The 17,900-nt window shown below is 39.8% G+C and overlaps 1 protein-coding gene across 1 annotated transcript; it reads left to right on the forward strand.

The window, feature by feature from the left end:
• The first annotated feature begins 8,208 nt into the window (after positions 1–8,208).
• Positions 8,209–9,213, forward strand: LOC106802412 (olfactory receptor 51I2-like). The gene has a single exon (XM_014790181.2). The coding sequence runs from the start codon at positions 8,251–8,253 to the stop codon at positions 9,211–9,213; it is 963 nt and encodes a 320-aa protein (XP_014645667.1). The 5' UTR covers positions 8,209–8,250.
• The last annotated feature ends 8,687 nt before the right edge of the window (positions 9,214–17,900 follow it).

Genomic DNA, 17,900 nt, shown 5'->3' on the forward strand with positions numbered 1-17,900 from the left:
TTTAAAAATGCAATGTTATGAAACTATGTCAGGGGAATTAATCTAAATTAAAAGAAATTAAAGGGACATAACAACTGAATACTAGCATTAACTTAGTCATTATCAGGACAATTGTGAAATTTGAATATGTATTGTATACTGATAATACTATCAGGTTAGTATAATTCATTTAGGTTTGAAAATGATTCGGTGGTTTCGTAAGAGAATCTCTTTTTAGGAGGTGCATTCATAATATTTATCGAGAAGGTTGCAATGTCTACAATTTACTTCCAAATGAGTCCGCAGAAAAAAATGTGTGTTTGCATATGTGTGTGTGTGTGTGTGTGTGTGTGTGTGGAAAGAGGAGGTGGAGAGAGAGAGAGGGAGACCCTCATGCTCATGGTCCTATATATCAAGAGAGAGAGACACTCAGATAATTATTGAATGCTGGGAGAGGACCCATGACTAAGCCTGGGTAAGGTGATCCATTGGTGTTAAGAGTGCAGAATTAGGGGCCGGCCCAGTGGGGCAAGCGGTTAAGTGCGCGCACTCTGCTGCAGTGGCCCGGGGTTCACGGGTTTGGATCCCGGGCGCGCACTGACGCATCGCTTGGTAAGCCGTGCTGTGGTGGCATCCCATATAAAGTAGGGGAAGATGGGCATGGATGTTAGCCCAGGGCCAGTCTTCCTCAGCAAAAAAAGGAGGATTGGCAGATGTTAGATCGGGGCCGACCTTCCTCACAAAAAAAAAAAAAGAAAGAGTGCAGAATTAGAATGCAGAACAAACAAATTAATTCCTCTTGATTAGAATGTGATTTCCGTTAAGATTTGAATTGGGACTTTCCCCACTGCCATCCCAAGACAAGTCAGGGGTTTCAACAGCGATCCCTCAGCACTCTTGCTTCCTTCAATTGTAGGACTTACACACTATATTGTAATTATAAATAATTGCATATGAGACTATGAAATCCTTGAAGCTAGGGATCGGGGACTATGTTTTAGTTCTGTCTATGTTCTCAAGGTTTAACTTGAGCCTGGCACATAAAAACTCACTGCTCAATAAATAACGTTTTAATGAATGAATTAAGACGTGGAAGAATGTATCATAGGGCCTATGGATCTGGTCAGAAATGAAGACCTCTGGGCTCAGGGTCTAGCATTCCTCCAGCCGTTTACCTCCAAATGTAGGCAGCAGAGGGATGAACCCATAACTGCACAGCCCTGGGGAATGGATCTCCCAGATTTCTTTACTACTATAGTACTCCCCTACTGATTTCTCCATCTTCACTGGAAGACTCCTGTCCTTCCAGGAAGAGATAAAAGGTTCTGTTCTCTGTATGCTGTTCCCAGATCTCTCTTCTGCTCCCTTTGCAGCTTGGATACATCTCTCTTAGAGCACTTATCACTTGCTATTGAAATCATCCTTTATACTGATCTATTCTAGCTCCTGTTAGGCAGCACTAAAACCTGATTCACACTGAATGCCTTCATACCCAGAAAAGGGATTGACCCAGCAGTGGCTTCAGGAATATTACTTGAATAAATCTATGAATAATAATTCCTAAAAAAATACCTGGAAGCTTATTCATTCATTTAGTTATCAACTAGTTACTAAATTTATAGCACTTTCCAAGCAATGGAAGCTGTAGATACAGCTCTTCACAGCTGTGGAGCGAATGGGAACCCTTTGCTCCAAAAGGGCAGCTTTTTGTTCAAGAAAGGCCTTTCTCTGGTCTTCCACTATTGCCTGAGATTATAATATTAGAGCCTAGACTTTAGTTACACATAACTCTCTTATCCCTCATCTCTTAAAATTCATTGGAATTGATGTCTTTTGGATAGAGACACCTTCTTTCCAAAGATGTCCTGAAGAGACCACTCAGGAGGCAATGTCTTCACTGGTGGGCACACTGGCAGAAAATTGAGGAGTTGTAAGTTGAAGCATGATTTGGAGGGCAACGTTTGGAAACAAATGTTCTCTTAAGATGCTTCTGCAGATATCTCTTCGAGATCCTGATATCAGTTCTTTCGAGTATATATCCAGAAGTGGGATTGCTGGATGATGTGGTAGTTCTATTTTTAATTTTTTGAGGACCTCCATAGTGCTTTCCATAGTGGCTGCACCAGTTTATATTACCAACATAGTGTACAAGGGTTCCAATTCCTCCACATCCCCATCAATACTTACCTTTTTTTTTTTTTTTTTTTAATGATAGCCATCCTGATAGTTGTGAGGTAATATCTCATTGTGGCTTTGATTTGCTTTTCACAAATAATTAGCAGTGTTGAGCCCCTCCTCATATACCTGTTGGCCATTTGTATGCCTTCTTTGGGAAATGCTTATTCAGTTCCTTTTCCCATTTTTTTAATCAGGTGTTTTGTTTTTTTGCTATTGAGTTTTAGGTGTTCCTTTTCAATACCAATCCCTTATCAGGTATATGGTTTGCAAATATTTTATCCCATTTCATAGGTTGCCTTTTCACTGTCGATTTTTTCCTTTGCTTTGCATTAACTTTTTAGTTTGATATAGTCCTACTTGTCTAATTTTTCTTTTGTTGCTTGTGTTTTTGGTGTCATGTCCAATAAATCATTGCCAAGTCCACTGTCATGAAGGTTTTCCCCTATGTTTTCTTCCAAGAATTTTATTTAGCCAGGTATTATATTCAAATCTTTTATCCATTTCTAGTTGATTTTTGTATATGGTGTGAGGTAAGGGTCCAATTTCATTCATTTGCATGGAGATATCCAGTTTTCCCAACACATTGGTTAAAGAGATTATCATTTGTCCCTTGTATATTCTTGGGACACATGTCAAAAATCAGTTGACTGTGTATGTGTGACTTTATTTCTGGGCTCTCTATTCTACATGTCAGTTTTTATGCCAGCACCATACTATTTTAAGTTAGTACACATTTGTAACATATTTTAGAATCAGGAAGTGTGATGCCTCCAGCTTTGTTCTTCTATCTCAAGATGGCTTTGACTATTTAAGGTCTTTTGTGGTTACATATGAATTTTAGGGTTCTTTTTTCTTTTTCTGTAAGAAGTGTCATTGATATTTTGATAAGAATTGCATTGAATTTGTAGATAACTTTGGCTCATAAGGACATTTTGACAAAATTAAGTCTTCCAACCCATGATAATGCAATATCTCTCCATTTATTTCTGTCTTCTTTAACTTCTTTCTTCAAAGATTTGTAGTTTTCTCTATATAAGTCTTTTACCTCCTTGGTTAAGTTTATTTCTAAGCATTTTATTCTTTTTGACTCTATTGTAAATGGAGATGTTTTCTTAATGTTCTTTTTGGGTAGTTCATTATTATTGTATAAAAACACAATTGATTTTTGTATATTGATTTTGTATCCTGCAACTTTACTTAATTGGTTTATTAGTTCTAACAGTATTTTTATGTGGTTTTGGTGTTTTCTGTACACAAGATCATGTTATCTGCAAACAGATATAATTTTACTTCTTCATTTCCAATTTTGGTGCCTTTATTTCTTTTTCTTGTCTAATTGCTCTGGCTATGACTTTCAGTACTATATTGAATAGAAGTGGACAGAGTGGTCATCCTTGCCTTATTCTTGATCTTAGAAGAAAATATTTCGTTTTTTTCACTGTTGAGTATGATGTTCATTGTCAGCTTGTCACATACGTCCTTTATTATGTTAAGAGACATTCCTTACTTATCTAGCACTCCCGTGTTGATTGCAGTATCATTTCAAAATATCCAAGATATTGCAACAAACCAAATGTTCATCAACAGGTGAGTGGATAAAGAAAATGTGGTATATGCATACAGTGGAACATTTTTTAGCCTTGACAAAAAAAAGAAATCCTGCCATTTGCAACAAGATAACTTTTGGAGGGGATGAATATGTCTATTATTTTGATTGTGATGATAATTTCATGGGTGTATGCATATATCCAAATTCATCAAACTGTATCCATTAAATAAATGCAGTTTTTTGTATATCAATTATACCTCAATAAAGCTGTTACACACACACACATACAAAGATGCTTCTGCATTTCAGCTCTGAGGCCTCTTCATGTTTTAAATTTATTTCACTCTATTAGAAAGAAAAGAAGCCCTTGGAGATGGAAGAAGATAGCAAGAAAAATTTTCTAGGTGGAAGACACTCTTCATCTCTAAGAATATAAAAAGGGAGATATGAAAGAAATCCCAGTAAACACATCTGCCCTCATTCATCTCTCTCTGTCTTAAGGTCCTTAATTCCTCATCTATCTCTTCCTATTATTCAATACATATTTACTGTAGAACAGTATTGGGCTTTCACAATGTCATATGAGGAACAGACACAGGAGGTGGGGCTGCTTGATCTGCTTGAACAACCCTGGGGAACAAGGAGAGAGAAGAGGGAAATAGAAACAACTAAACCTGAGTCTCTGAAAGGCTGTCACTTGCAGGGGCCAGAAAGTATTCTGTGTGACTGTAAATGGCATATCTGATATCACTGAAGAACACAGTAACGGAAAAGATTGAGGTGCCAAGTAAAATTTCCTGCAGATGTGGTAGAATGGATGGACTTAAAGATGAAGATGATGCTAGCCTTCTCTTCCTCAACTCAGTTGCTCAAATATCTCATTTGCCTTATAACTCTCCAACCAAACACACATACCCACACATTCTCCATTGCCCAAGAAACACTAAGCAGGGAATATTCTCTATGGACTGTGGCCTGTGGCCTGGACATCCCTGGGGAGTGGCAACTCACTAAGGCATCCAGCCAGTGGTATAAAGGTAGTATCTTAGTTGCAGAGGTTTCCTGGGCTCTTTCAGGATGAGGAAACTTAGAGAAGGCTGTGACAAGAAAGGTGAGTAACTTGGGGCCCAGATATAATCTCTTCTACTCTCTTTAGAAGGATTGGGGGCCTGGTTAGTGAGTCTGAGATCCCTTCTCTGTCAGCTGCTTCCAAGAGAAGGAGCCAATGGGATGAGGGATAAGCAGATGTCAGAAACAGGAAGAGAAGTCAGGAGGCCGGCACTTCCACAGAAGGCAGGTCTATGCTCCCAGTTAAGGAAGACGAAGTGAAGAAGGCTATTTTCCTGAAGCACAGAGTTTTCTCAATTCACATAATTTTTGAGAAACCCAGACTCTTTGTCCAAGCAGATTAGCACCCCTTTGTTTCTCTAAGTAGGGCAAAGATAAAAAGATATTTTGGATTTCCATCCCAGTTAGCATCCCATGAGTGATGTGAATGCTTGCTTGGTGTCTCAGCTCTCACTATGAGATCGACCTTCACATTCTTCTGAGTAAGAAGAGCCTTTTCAAAAATAATTTGGCTTATATATTGCAAAATGATTACACCATAGTGTTAGATAACACCTCCATCAGATCACGTAGTTTCTTTTTTGTGGGAAAAAAAGAAGAAAGAAAACAAAAGCACTTGGCTTTTGAAAAGAAAGTGTGGTGGATTCATCCTTTTGTTTCCAGGCAACTTGACATTCCCAGACTCACCAAGTTAGAAGTTAACAGAACACTAGAGTGCTAAAATAGAAATGATTTAATTCCTCTGAGGAGAGCTATAATTAGTAATACTTTTGATGCTTTAGTGTCCTGGAGATAATAACAGAAGACCAGACCTGGTCTGATGCCTAGGTTTAAGTGATTTAATATAATGCTTTTGGACTTAATGAGAACCAGAAAATATGTCAATCCAATGTGCATACTAAAGTGAGCATTTTAGTAAGAGAATAGAAAAAAAAACAATTGTCCTTTCACCACACAGAACCCCCTCCCAAAGTCAGACACCTCATAACACGGTAATATTCACAAAACATGAAAAGGGATAGAAAGGCCATTATCCAGAGACAGGGGAGAAATTGGCTTGATTGTATAAGAGTTGCCCCTAATTTTTGTCAACTTGTCTAAGTGGTACCCTAGGATTTTACTCTTGTGAGCTCTCAGCTTCTTGTAATATTCAGCTTAATTTAGCATTTGGATGCTTATACCATGGTCAAGAGCAATAGATAAGACAAACACCCAGAGTTCATAGGACTTATGTATCAACTAGGGGACAAATGCAAGTTCTAAGATAAGAGAGAGAGGATTCGTGAATTACTCAATAGTAGATAAATCAATGCAGGATGAAAGAAAGAGAACCATGATATTAATCCCTGGTAAGATTAATCCTCTGAGTCCCGTAAGTTACATGGAGAACCCAGATTTCACCCTCTCTTCAGCTACCAGTGACAAAGAGCATTTCCCAGATTGATCCTAAGTAAACCCAAATAAGACTGGATAAAAATACATATTAGCTGTGTTAATCTGAAGGGGCCACTAGTCTTTACCATATACAAACTATCTAGTATAAATTATGAACATACGCACCTTGGAGGTACTGTTTTAAGGGTTGGGGTGCAGGGCAACTGGATTATAAAATTAAGGAGTCTTCATTCAATTATTCATTTAGTAACTGTGCCTGAAAAAAAAAATAACAACAGAGGAAAGAAATTTTGACATCATCAAAATCTGAACGAGATTTCTGAAGAAATGTGACTTTGATTAGTAGAAAGAAAAGCAAGAAGTAGGAGATAAGCAACACAATAAAAGACAAATGGCTTTATGTGAAGCACCTGAAAAGTCACAATGAGGAGTAAAAAGATTTTTGGAGAAATAGGAAGGAGCTTCATTTACAGAGTCCCAAGTCATGTCACCAGGAAACATCACAAGAAAACAAGCTCTTCCAGATAATCTGATCCTACCAGCCCCACACCTTATAAATCAGCAGCCTCCAGTACAGCCCGTGGCCAGTATGTGCAGTATGAGACTGCTGAAAGTGTTCAAGCCAAATTGACCTGAATGTGAATGTGGACTCATTTTCAGCATGGCCCACAGGAACTCACTAAGCCTCCCCCCTCCAGTTTTATTTATTTTTTAACATTATCATTATTATTGTTATTAGTATTATTTGTTCAAAAGCTACAATAATACTTACTTTACATGGTTCTATTTGAGACTGAGAAATATTCTTTACAAACAAACAGACAAAAAAATGAGGAGTCTAATATCTGAAACACATGAGATATTCAGTAATTGATCAGTTAGTAAATACATTTGCCCAGAATCAGACACTAAAATTAGTCACATTACTAGGACAGATCCTACTGAACACTAAAGGAGCCTAAATTTATGTCTTTGATTCATGTTTTCAGTTGGTATCTGTAGCAATTCCAACTTTGGGAGAACTTCAGGGTCTGTGGTCCTCTAGCTGGGACAGATATGTGTGCTGAGTGATATACAGGGAGGCAAACTTAAGGGCAAATCAAGACCTCAAGCTGGGTGTGCCAAGGGGCTGAACAAAATATTGAGCTGGTATTCTAAAGGTTGTGGGGAGTGATGAATGAGTGGAGTGAGGGGATGATTCCTGAAAATCAATGTGTAGACTGGATTACAAAGCCATCCAATGACTCAGGCTGATATTCTCTCGGCAAAGCACAGATGGACCCAAAATATTTAAGTGTTCTCAGTGACCTGGTGAGAATCAGTTCTCTCATCATTTACCAAAACTTTCCTAGTGTTTATTGTCATTTTTAGCCTGGGACTTTATCATTACTTGATTAAAAGAGAATGTCCTAGGAATTGTACTCAAACCCTCCAAACACAAAAAGATCTTGAGTCCTAATAACGGGTTTAGGGGAAAGCCACATTGTTTTCTTCATCTGATGGACTTAAGAATTTCTCTCCTTTCACTTTAGACAAGATATCTCCCTTCTCTGTCTATCAGCAAGGTAATTGTGAGACAACAAGAGATAATTATGTGAAAACACTTAGAGTATTGCAAAATGCAGTGACCGTGGGTTAACAATAAGGACAATGACAAAGACTAAGATGATGAGGATGATGATGATGAGCATTTAGAGGGTGCTTTACATGTTGAAGAGTATTAACAAGCATCACTTCATTTAATGAAGACACTACGTGATAGAGGGGAAACTACAGAATTTACATTTAGAAATAACTGAATTCTGAATCCACTTCAGTGACTTATTCTCCAGTAATCATGGAGAAGTTAAACTATACCCTAAATTCCGCATCTGTTTTGAGGACACATTAGCTAAAGTATGTACATTCTTGAAACAGTTAACAATACAAAATAAGAGCTGATAAAATGGGAAATAATTAATGATAAAACCTACACAGCATAAATAAATGTCTTCCTAATGACAGGTGTCCTGTCACTGTCTTTCTGTCTGCCCAGATTGAAATGGTCACATCTTTCTGAAGACCTCTTCTGTCCTCCAAGGATGCTCTCTTCCCAGTCCTATGGCAACATCTCCTTCTTCCAGCCACCTGCTTTCCCGATGGTTGGCATCCCGGGGCTGGAGGCTGTTCATGGCTGCATCTCCATCCCCTTCTCCGCCATGTACACTGCGGCCCTCACTGGAAACTGCCTGATCCTCTTGGCTGTGAGGAGGACTCCCAGCCTGCACCAGCCCATGTACTACTTCCTGTCCATGCTGGCCCTCACCGATGTGGGCCTCACCTTGTCCACACTGCCCACCACCCTGGCTGTTCTCTGGTTTGACCATCGGCTCATTGGCTTCAATGCCTGTCTGGTCCAGATGTTCTTCTTCCACTCCTTCTCTGTGGCAGAGTCCTCAGTGCTGCTGGCCATGTCGTTTGACCACTTTGTGGCCATCTCCAATCCCCTGCGGTATGCAGCTGTCCTCACAAATAATGTCATCATCAGGATTGGGCTGGCCATTGTGGGCCGTGCTACCCTATCTCTCTTCCCAGTGCCATTCCTGCTTAAACGTCTGAACTTCTGCCCTAACAAGATCCTCTTGTCCCACTCATTCTGTTTCCATCCTGATGTGATGAGGCAGGCCTGTGCTGATATCACCATAAACATCCTCTATGGGCTCTATGTGGTTGTGTCCACTGGGGGCATAGACTCCCTGCTCATTGTCCTGTCCTACACTCTCATCCTGTGCACAGTCCTGGGGCTGGCTTCTCCCCGGGAGTGCATCCAGGCCCTCAACACCTGTGTCTCCCACATCCTGGCTGTCTTTGTCTTCTTCATCCCAGGCATAGGAGTGTCCATGATCCACCGTTTTGGGAGGCACCTGCCCCACATTGTTCATGCTCTTGTTGCCTATGTGTACCTGGTAGTGCCCCCTGTGCTCAACCCCATCATCTACAGTGTGAAATCCAAGTCCAGCAGGGAGGCCGTGCTCAAGGTGCTGAGGAGGAGAGGCCAGAGCTAATGATGCAGGATGTTTGCAGGATTGGGGTCCCTGAAAAGAGGCTGTTAAACCAAAAATACAAATCCTGGATAGATCAAGTCCCACTCATAGTTTTCTCATGGACATGTGGGAAGAGAGGTGATAGCTAATGGTGAGAAATTGTTTTTTCATTTATATATTCTCATGTTTTTTTCACATGTATTTTCTCAAGGCTAGCTAACTTTTTTCAGGTCCTAAGCTAGGTACCAGGAACACAGAAATCATTTACACATGGCCTTGACCTTCAGAAACTCACATCTGAGTATATACAAAACCCATAATTACGAAAATATTTCATACAGTGTAATTAGTGCATTGCTAAATGTTTGTTCAGAGTTCTGGGTAAGCAGAGGAACGAGTGATTTACTTCAGTACACTTTGGTTTCCTCTACCATTAATTGGGAATATTGTAATGTCTAGCTTATAATGTTGTGTATGTATATGCGAAGTGATCTATAACATATAGTAAACATCAGTAAAGTTTTTCTGTTCTTCTTATTGCATTAATTACTCACTGATTCTTCAGAACAAATATTTGATCTGTGTCTATTTAAGGCTCTGAGACCTCAGAAATGAATAAGACTCAACTTTGTGCCTTTGAAAACCTCATACTCTATTGGAGTAGAGAGAAAAATAAGCAGGTAACTACAATGACAAGTAATAAGTTCCTGATACAGGGTAAGCATGAGGATGTGCAAAAACAACAAAAAAGAAGTATGAGGTTCAGGAGTTTTCTGGAGGCTCTGTTTGGGCTAGATCCTTTAAAAAAAGAGGTATATTATGCAGATGAGGGAATAAGGACTAGTGTGAGGAAAGTGGAGAAATAGTGGAAGAGGACATTGCAAATGGAGGAATCAGTAGCTTTGCTTTCATGGAAGAACAAATGGTTAAGTACGACTAGAAAAGAGACTGACTTGGCAGAGGATGAGGCTGGAATGGAAAGCAAGGCTCATGCAATAAAACCTTTTAAAATCTGTGCAAAGGGTGTTGGATCTGATCCTGCGCATGAACATAGTGCTGTTTCCATGGTCCATTCTCCACTCTGAAGGGCCAATGGGATCCTAAAGTGAGATCCCAAAGGGATCTTTGTACCTTTATACTGCACTTATTATCATCTACTTTATAGTCTAGTGATAATGAATTTGCAACAACTCCCATATCAAGGATTTTTTTCTTATTTGTCTCCTAGAAACACATGGCCCAGCAGAGAATTTGTGCATGGTGAAGATTTGCCAAAGTGAATTTTCCAAAGACTAAAATGGCAGAACCACACTTGGATGAGAACTCAATATTCTGGGTCTAATGACACTTTAACTGGAGATTTTGTTAAGTTGAAATAGGCTATGGACAGAGGGAAGGAATATTGGACTGGACATAGGAAGACTTAGATTCTAGTACTGACTTTGATGTGATTTTTCCCTGTGTTCTCTCGAAAAACACTTTCTCAAGTCTGAGTATTAGTTTCCGCATTTGAACTAGAGGGATAATAATACTTCCTCCATTCTGCCACAAGAGGGATAAGATAATAAAATGAAGAAAAGAAATAATGAATTTCTTGAAATTCAAAATAGATTAAAACATATTTATTTAAGCAATTAGAGTTCCTAAAGATTCATTTCCTCTCCTACTTTTTATATTTTGTGAAATTTAAGGAAAACAGCCCTATGACCATTGGTCGAAGTTTCGAGGGCTACTCTTAGAGGAAATCACAGTAGACATAGGAAAAGGAAGATTGAGAAGCTAAATGGCAGTTTGGAAAGTATCTCCTTCCTAAATTCTAAAACTGATAGGACTGTTTATAAGACGCTTAGGTTGAATTTCCCCAGAAGCAAATTTTGAAACAAGATTTAATTACAAGTTGTTTATCTGAAAGGTTTTCCCAGGAAGTGTTGGTGAGATAGAGAAATGAGCCAGAGAAGTAAAAGAAACCAATAACAGTGAGTGATGGAGCATGTCACCTTTGTGGATAACTAGAGTTAAAACTCAACAGGAAATTTCAAAACACAATGTAGAATATGCCTCAGAGCTATCCCACCTGAGGGGCCAAGACGGTGAGATATTTGTCCTCCAGTTTGTCATGGGCTGAGAGCCACTCCGTAGCACTTCATGTCTGCCCCATGTGGCAGAAAGAAGCTTCCAGGTGGAGAGTCACATGGGGAATCCAGTAGGATGCTTCCAGAATAGAACAGTGAGTGCTAAAGGGTTATGGGAGGATATTCACAGTGTACACCACCCTCTTCACTTTGCATCACTCAAATCCTAGGTTTACATTAAATTAACTGCATCCATCACTGATCCTTCTTGGTGGTGGCAATTTCAGAAAAAGAAAAAGAATAAAGATTTACACCTATGGGTCTAGAGGAACAAGCTAGAGGCCCTGTTACTGTGATTGGTTCCAAGATATTAGTAATATTCATAATTTCCCTCCTTTATCATCCACTCTAGATTCCCCTCATTCGTGGGCAGACTTCTGCTTGTTCAGGTTGCTTGCCCAATAGCAAGCAACCTAGACCTTTGTCCCTGAGGAGTTGGAGCCTCTGACTTCCCAGGTCAGGCCATAGCTGCTGCAATTGCCCATTTAATCATATCACAACTCATGGAAACATTGAAAAGTGCTCAGTACACCTCCTGCATTCTAAATCTGCCCTTCCCTGCTTCCATTATTTAGAAGCAACCCTAGATTCTTCATGATAAATTCCATTATTTTTCTGCATGATGACTAGCACGAGCACCCCAAAAATGACCAGTCAGCAGCCACAGCTTTAGAATTAGTGGAATCTTTCTTGTGCCTTGATATAAGCATCCCGCTAGGGGAAGGAAAACAACTAGACACAATCTAAAGTTTAGAGGTCAGGAAGCAGCGATTCCACAGATGGGTCACTAAGGCAGAGTCTATTTTCCAAATAGTCACAGAATATTCACAGTCTCACACACTCTTCTAGAACATTTATAACTCTTTTATTAAGATAGAGAATCTATTTCACCTTTTCTTAAAACTCGATAGTTAATTTTGCCCACCTCAATGAATAAAATTAGGTAGAAGTGGGGCTGGCCCAGTGGCGCAAGTGGTTAGGTGCACGTGCTCCGCTGCGGCCGCCCGGGCGGGGTTCGCCGATTGGAATCCCGGGCGCGCACTGATGCACCGCTTGGCAAGCCATGCTGTAGCGGCATCCCATATAAAGTGGAGGAAGATGGGCATGGATGTTAGCCCAGGGCCAGTCTTCCTCAGCAAAAAAAAGAGGAAGATTGGCAGATGTTAGCACAGGGCTGATCTCCTCACACACACACAAAAAAAGATTAGGTATAAGTGACGTTGCATGACTTCCAAGACTAGACCATTAAAGGTGATATAGTTTCTTCCTGACTTTTTCTCTCTTGGGACATATGCCTTTGGAGCCCTGAATTACCATGTCAAAACTCCAGCACCTTCATGCCTTCACATGGAGGAGACTCAAGACCATGTGGAGGAACAACAGAGAGATAGAGACTCAGGGGAGTCTAAGCTGTTTCAGATCCCCATTTTCCCTCTTATAATGGTGGTATCCATACAGGTGATACAATTTTTATCACACCATTTCATAATAGGTATGTGGAAGACAGATAACTTTTCTCTTTAGTTCACAGGTCTTCGGATTGAGAGAACTGTACTTGAAGACTGTACCTGAGGAACACGATCCATCAACACCTGGACCTAATTTAGATGACAAGGCTCTGGATCTAAAGCCTGTACTTTGATGCTGTAATGAGATAACACTGGGGATTGAGATATGGACCACTATATTTTGCACTGCATATTAGGAGTGATATAAATTGTTGTAATCGAATAACAGATTGTGGAAAAAATGGGCACAGTAATATTTCTAGTCCCACATGCTCTTCCAGAACCTTGTCAATACACCATGAAAAGATAGAATCTACTTCCTCTCTCCTTCAAACTGAATGGGCCTTTATGGCTTCTTTGATGAGCAGAATGCAGCAGAAGTGATGCTGTGTCACTTTCATAAGTTATTTGTTTTACTTTCACCTACCTACTAAGCCACCCCAACCAATAACCATCAGGCTCAGGTTACTTGCTCCTCCATTAGCTAGATATAGAGAAATCCCCATGACACCATAGGTGTCAGCTGAGGAAGAGGCATTGATGCAAAAGATATAGGTGACAGGAAATCTGGGCCACCTGTTTATGTAACTCACTTGTGCCCTCTAAACTTGTATCTATGAAACAAATAATTGATTGTTACTGTCTGTACTCAGCCTTACAACATGGGTGGGCCTGACAATAGCCATATAAATTAGGCAATTTTAGTTACACAGTTACTTGATGTCCCATGCTTGGGTGTTTAATCTCTACTAGGGTCCAATAACATTCCAACACCTGCTTTTTGAACAGAGAGAATTCTCTGCTACAGACAGCACGGCCTTACTCCAGAATCTTAGGTGTGCTGCAGCATTCCTACTAGGACTTGATGGAGACTTCACATATATTTTTCTACCACAGATATGACTGGCACCACGGTTTTACCAAGTTATATGGCCCAAGTGACATAGATTCTTGCATCACAGACTGAACCTGCTACATAGCTCTCTCTTGCTCTAGGCGCTCTCAAAACTGACAGCCTACTATGCACCTGATAAATAGGTCAAAGAGTTATTCTCAAGTGTATTTGTGCTATCTCTAAAATCCAAGGAAGATTGACAGGTGTTGCGCCTCTTTGCTGATGGTAGGAGGCACAAAGTGCAATAATCTGTTCTTTACCTTGGAGAGGATGTGCTGGCAGGACACAGAGCACTGAACCTATAATAACTTCACTAATGAAAGCCTGTCTCAGAGAGGGCAGGGCTAGATGACCAAAGAGTTTCTACATTCCAGAGAGTTCTGATTGTTCATATCGCTAATCTCTCTGAGCTTTCCTTTCTCCTCACAGCTCTCTCCAGCCTCCTCCAGCCTCCTTACTGTCTTATCACATGTCCTTGTCCCAGAGGTGGAGCTCAAGAGAGAGTACTTCTCTGTGACCCAAAGCTTGATGTCCCTGGAGATTGGCTGCATTTCTCTGCAGCATCAAGGAAGAGGAGTATCTTGGCTGCAGGGCCTTCCAGCCTTCTATAGAACGTGGTACAACAAAGCAGCCTGAGGCAGCAGACGGTGAGTAACCAGGGCCCAGACTCAGACCCTTCTCTATTTCCAGAGTCCTGGAGGGCAATTCTGTCACCTTCTGTCCTCTTCCAAAGGAAGAGTCAAAGAGAAAGAAATGACAGAAGGCAGAGGTAGCAGAGAAATCTGGAGTCCTGGGTATTGAGTACCCCCAGCTGGCAGTTTCTTATCCTTATTCTTTCCCTTATTGCCTTATAAGGGAAAGGAGATCAAGGAGGATCTCTTCCTGTGGCTCAAGTATTAAGTAGCTCAGAGTAGGGCTCAGAATCCCAGACTCTATGTCTAAGAATGATGCCTATATTGGTGATCCAAAGTGGTAGTGGTTACGGGAACCAAAATCCCTTTCAGGGCTGGTATTCTAGAAAAATACAGATATTCATGCTTGGCAATATGCAAGTATGATCCACAAATTTCTCCAGTGATTTTTTCATTTATTCATTCATCAAAACAACTGAATTCCTAAGATGTACCATACAGTGTGTTGAGTGGAGCCTTATCAATATAAATCAGAATTACTCTTCTTGGGAAGCTCAGGCTTGAGTGAAGAGAGAAATTAGAAATTACTATATAAATGACTGAATGATTGAATGGGGTTTTTAAGAGACGTGAATGAACAAAGAGAAGGAAAGAAAAATATGTCTCAGAGGTGTTGGTTGGTGTAGCAAAAAGAAAAAGTTAGGATCTAGAAAACCAAAGAAAAAGAGATTTAGAGGGAAAAAATAAAGCAAAGTAAAGACATGTGAAAGTAGAAAAGTAACTGTGTTTTAGGAACACTGGATCTTGCGATCATAGAATGCTAGAGTTAAAAAGACAGATAATCTATTCCAATTTCCCTGAGGAAATTGAAAACCATAAAGATAAATTCACATATTTTTAGTAAGCCTGGAACCAAGTGTAATCTGTGACAAAGAGTGTGGCTTATTTGAAAGAACAAGGTATTTGGTGCCAAACAGAACCAAGATTAAATCATTCTACCATGTCTCCTTGCTAAACACTTGATTTCTCTAAGCTTCAGTAGCTTTATCTGTGTACGTGGGGAGAGTTAGATCTATCTCACAATGTTGTTTCAGAGCTGAGGGAATTCATTGTTCATCAAAACTTGACTAATTCCTAATATGTGTCATATATAACCAGCAAAATGCAATGATATAGTGGCATACCTGGATCCAGAAACTTCTCTTCTAATTCTCTACATTAAAATAAGTTGCAATGTACTGTATCTGCTTCATGCTGTGTGTTCGTGTTACTTTAGCAATTACAAAGCATGGAAAGAGAACCTGAGGGTCTCTATAGATACAATTTTTCCAGAGATTCTAGTTCTAGAGCCTTGAACGGATGTGTACCCAAGTGACAGTACAGAGCTCCAACTGAATGCACTGACGGATGGGCCTAGAAAATGAGGATGAAATTCAATGGAGAAGGATGTGCCAATGTCGATGTGGTGCCTTAGGAAAATTGAGCTGATTGCAACAGTTTGAGAAATCTATAAGGGGAGGTAGTGGCAGTGTATGTTGAGGGATAGATGCCAGCCAAGCAGCTGCCCTAAGAAGCTGTAAGAGAAATGATGAGATTATGAGCAATTGAATTACAGACTGAACAATGGGAAGGAGGGCAAAGATGAAAGCATATTAGGCAGATAGAATGAGTGGATGAGAAGACGTCCATCAGCTTTACTCTCATGCAGATCATCCAACAATAAGGCTGTAAGTACACATGTGTCTGCAGGAGCCCCCATTACACTTCTCAAAACAGGGTATGGCTAGACCTAAATACTCAGGATTCATTGTTGACATGTTCAGAATCCATTTTTCAGAAATTTAACCGTACTCTGGAAATATCTTCTACGTCCTGTCATCCATAAATCAAACATATTTCCAATTCTCTAATGCATCATTGACTGTGATAGGATCTCAGTCACTCTTCACTTAAAAATCAGCTACTGATCCTAGTATCTATCTGGAGGATAGGGGAACAGAACATTTCTTTTACTTCCTTTTCTTTCATGAGTTGATAGGCTTGATTATTCATTCTGTCATTTATTTATTCAAACAAGCAAATATTGACTGAGAATCTACTCTGTTCCAGGCACTGCGCTATGCAAGAGCTATGTGTCAGCAAATAAAACCATATGGCTGCTGTACTCATGGACCTTACAGTCTAGTGAAAGAGAATAAAAAATTTCAAGGAAAGAAGCAATCATAAAATTTTAAAATGTCTTGAGTGGTGTAATGGAAACTAAGAATGTGTGGTGTAAGGATAACGGATGGGGTATGTGACTCAGGGCACCTACTTACTGAGGATCATCTCAAATGGTTGTCTGAGAAAACGATATTTAAGACCTAAAGAAGAAGGAGCCAGCCATGTGAAAAGCAAAGAGAGGAGTACAGGAGGAACACGAAAGCCCCAAGAGAAGCAGTAACTTGGCTTATTTAAGAAATTGAAATAAGGTCAGTGTGGCTAAAGAATATTGAGCAAGAGATAGTCTATTATGTGATAAGAGTGGACAGTTAGGTGCTAGACCATAGGGATCTGTAGGCCATATCACAAGCCATTACCAGAAAGCATTGGTAAATGATTGAAGGGTTTTAAGCAGGAAAGTAATATAAACCAGTCACTTCCTTGAACCTCAGTTACATCATCCTTAAAGCAGGAATAGTAATCCTTTCGGGGTCTGCATCACAGGATAACTTTGAAGATTAAATGAATAATTTATAGTAAAAGATTTAGAGAAATGCAAAGTGTTAGACAATACAACAAAAATAACAAAAATCAAGTCTGTGGTGCTTTGTATTTAAGACAATTTTGCACATACTTTGTCTCATCTAAAGAAGAGGTCACAGTGAAGAGTATTGGATTTGGAATCAGACAGACCTGGATTCAGTGTTCAGGACTACAATATATGAGCCATTCATTCAGATGTCAGCCACTGCAGTGCTTGAGTCTCAGTTTCCTTATCTGTATAATAGGAGGGGAAAGATGGCCTTGTCCAAAGTCTCTGTTCATTCTGAGTATGGAGAAATTCAGTTAAAAATGCTTCAGCACAAATGAAGCAATTTATTATACACCAAAAGTGTTTCAAACAAAAGTCAAAGCAAGAAAAACATGTGACTTTAGGAAGAAGTGTTTCAAGAAGTGCAAAGCCTTCTCCATGGGTGGTGGAAGAAGCAGCTTCTCACTCTCTCAGACTCTCTCTTACTAGACTGCAGGAACTCTCATTCTTGCTTCTCTCTGCATATATGATTCAATTATTCTTATCTCTTTCCAAATAGAATTTTCCTTTTCTTCCTATGCACATGGAAATAACACATCTTCAATTTGAGCAATAAGTAGACAATGACTAGATCCTCTGTACTCCAATTACTATTTCCTGGAAGGGAAATCTCATTCTATCAGCTAAACGGGGGGTAAACTATAGGGATGAGGAAATTTTGCAGGATAGATAAGACTGTGTAGAAGTGACATGACTCTTGAGGCCCAATCTTGCAGTTGAGAGGGACCAGGTATTAGAAAAGAAGTT

This window comes from Ceratotherium simum, chromosome 7 (assembly GCF_057802395.1).
Source record: "Ceratotherium simum simum isolate JZ-2026a chromosome 7, ASM5780239v1, whole genome shotgun sequence".
NCBI lineage: Eukaryota > Metazoa > Chordata > Mammalia > Perissodactyla > Rhinocerotidae > Ceratotherium > Ceratotherium simum.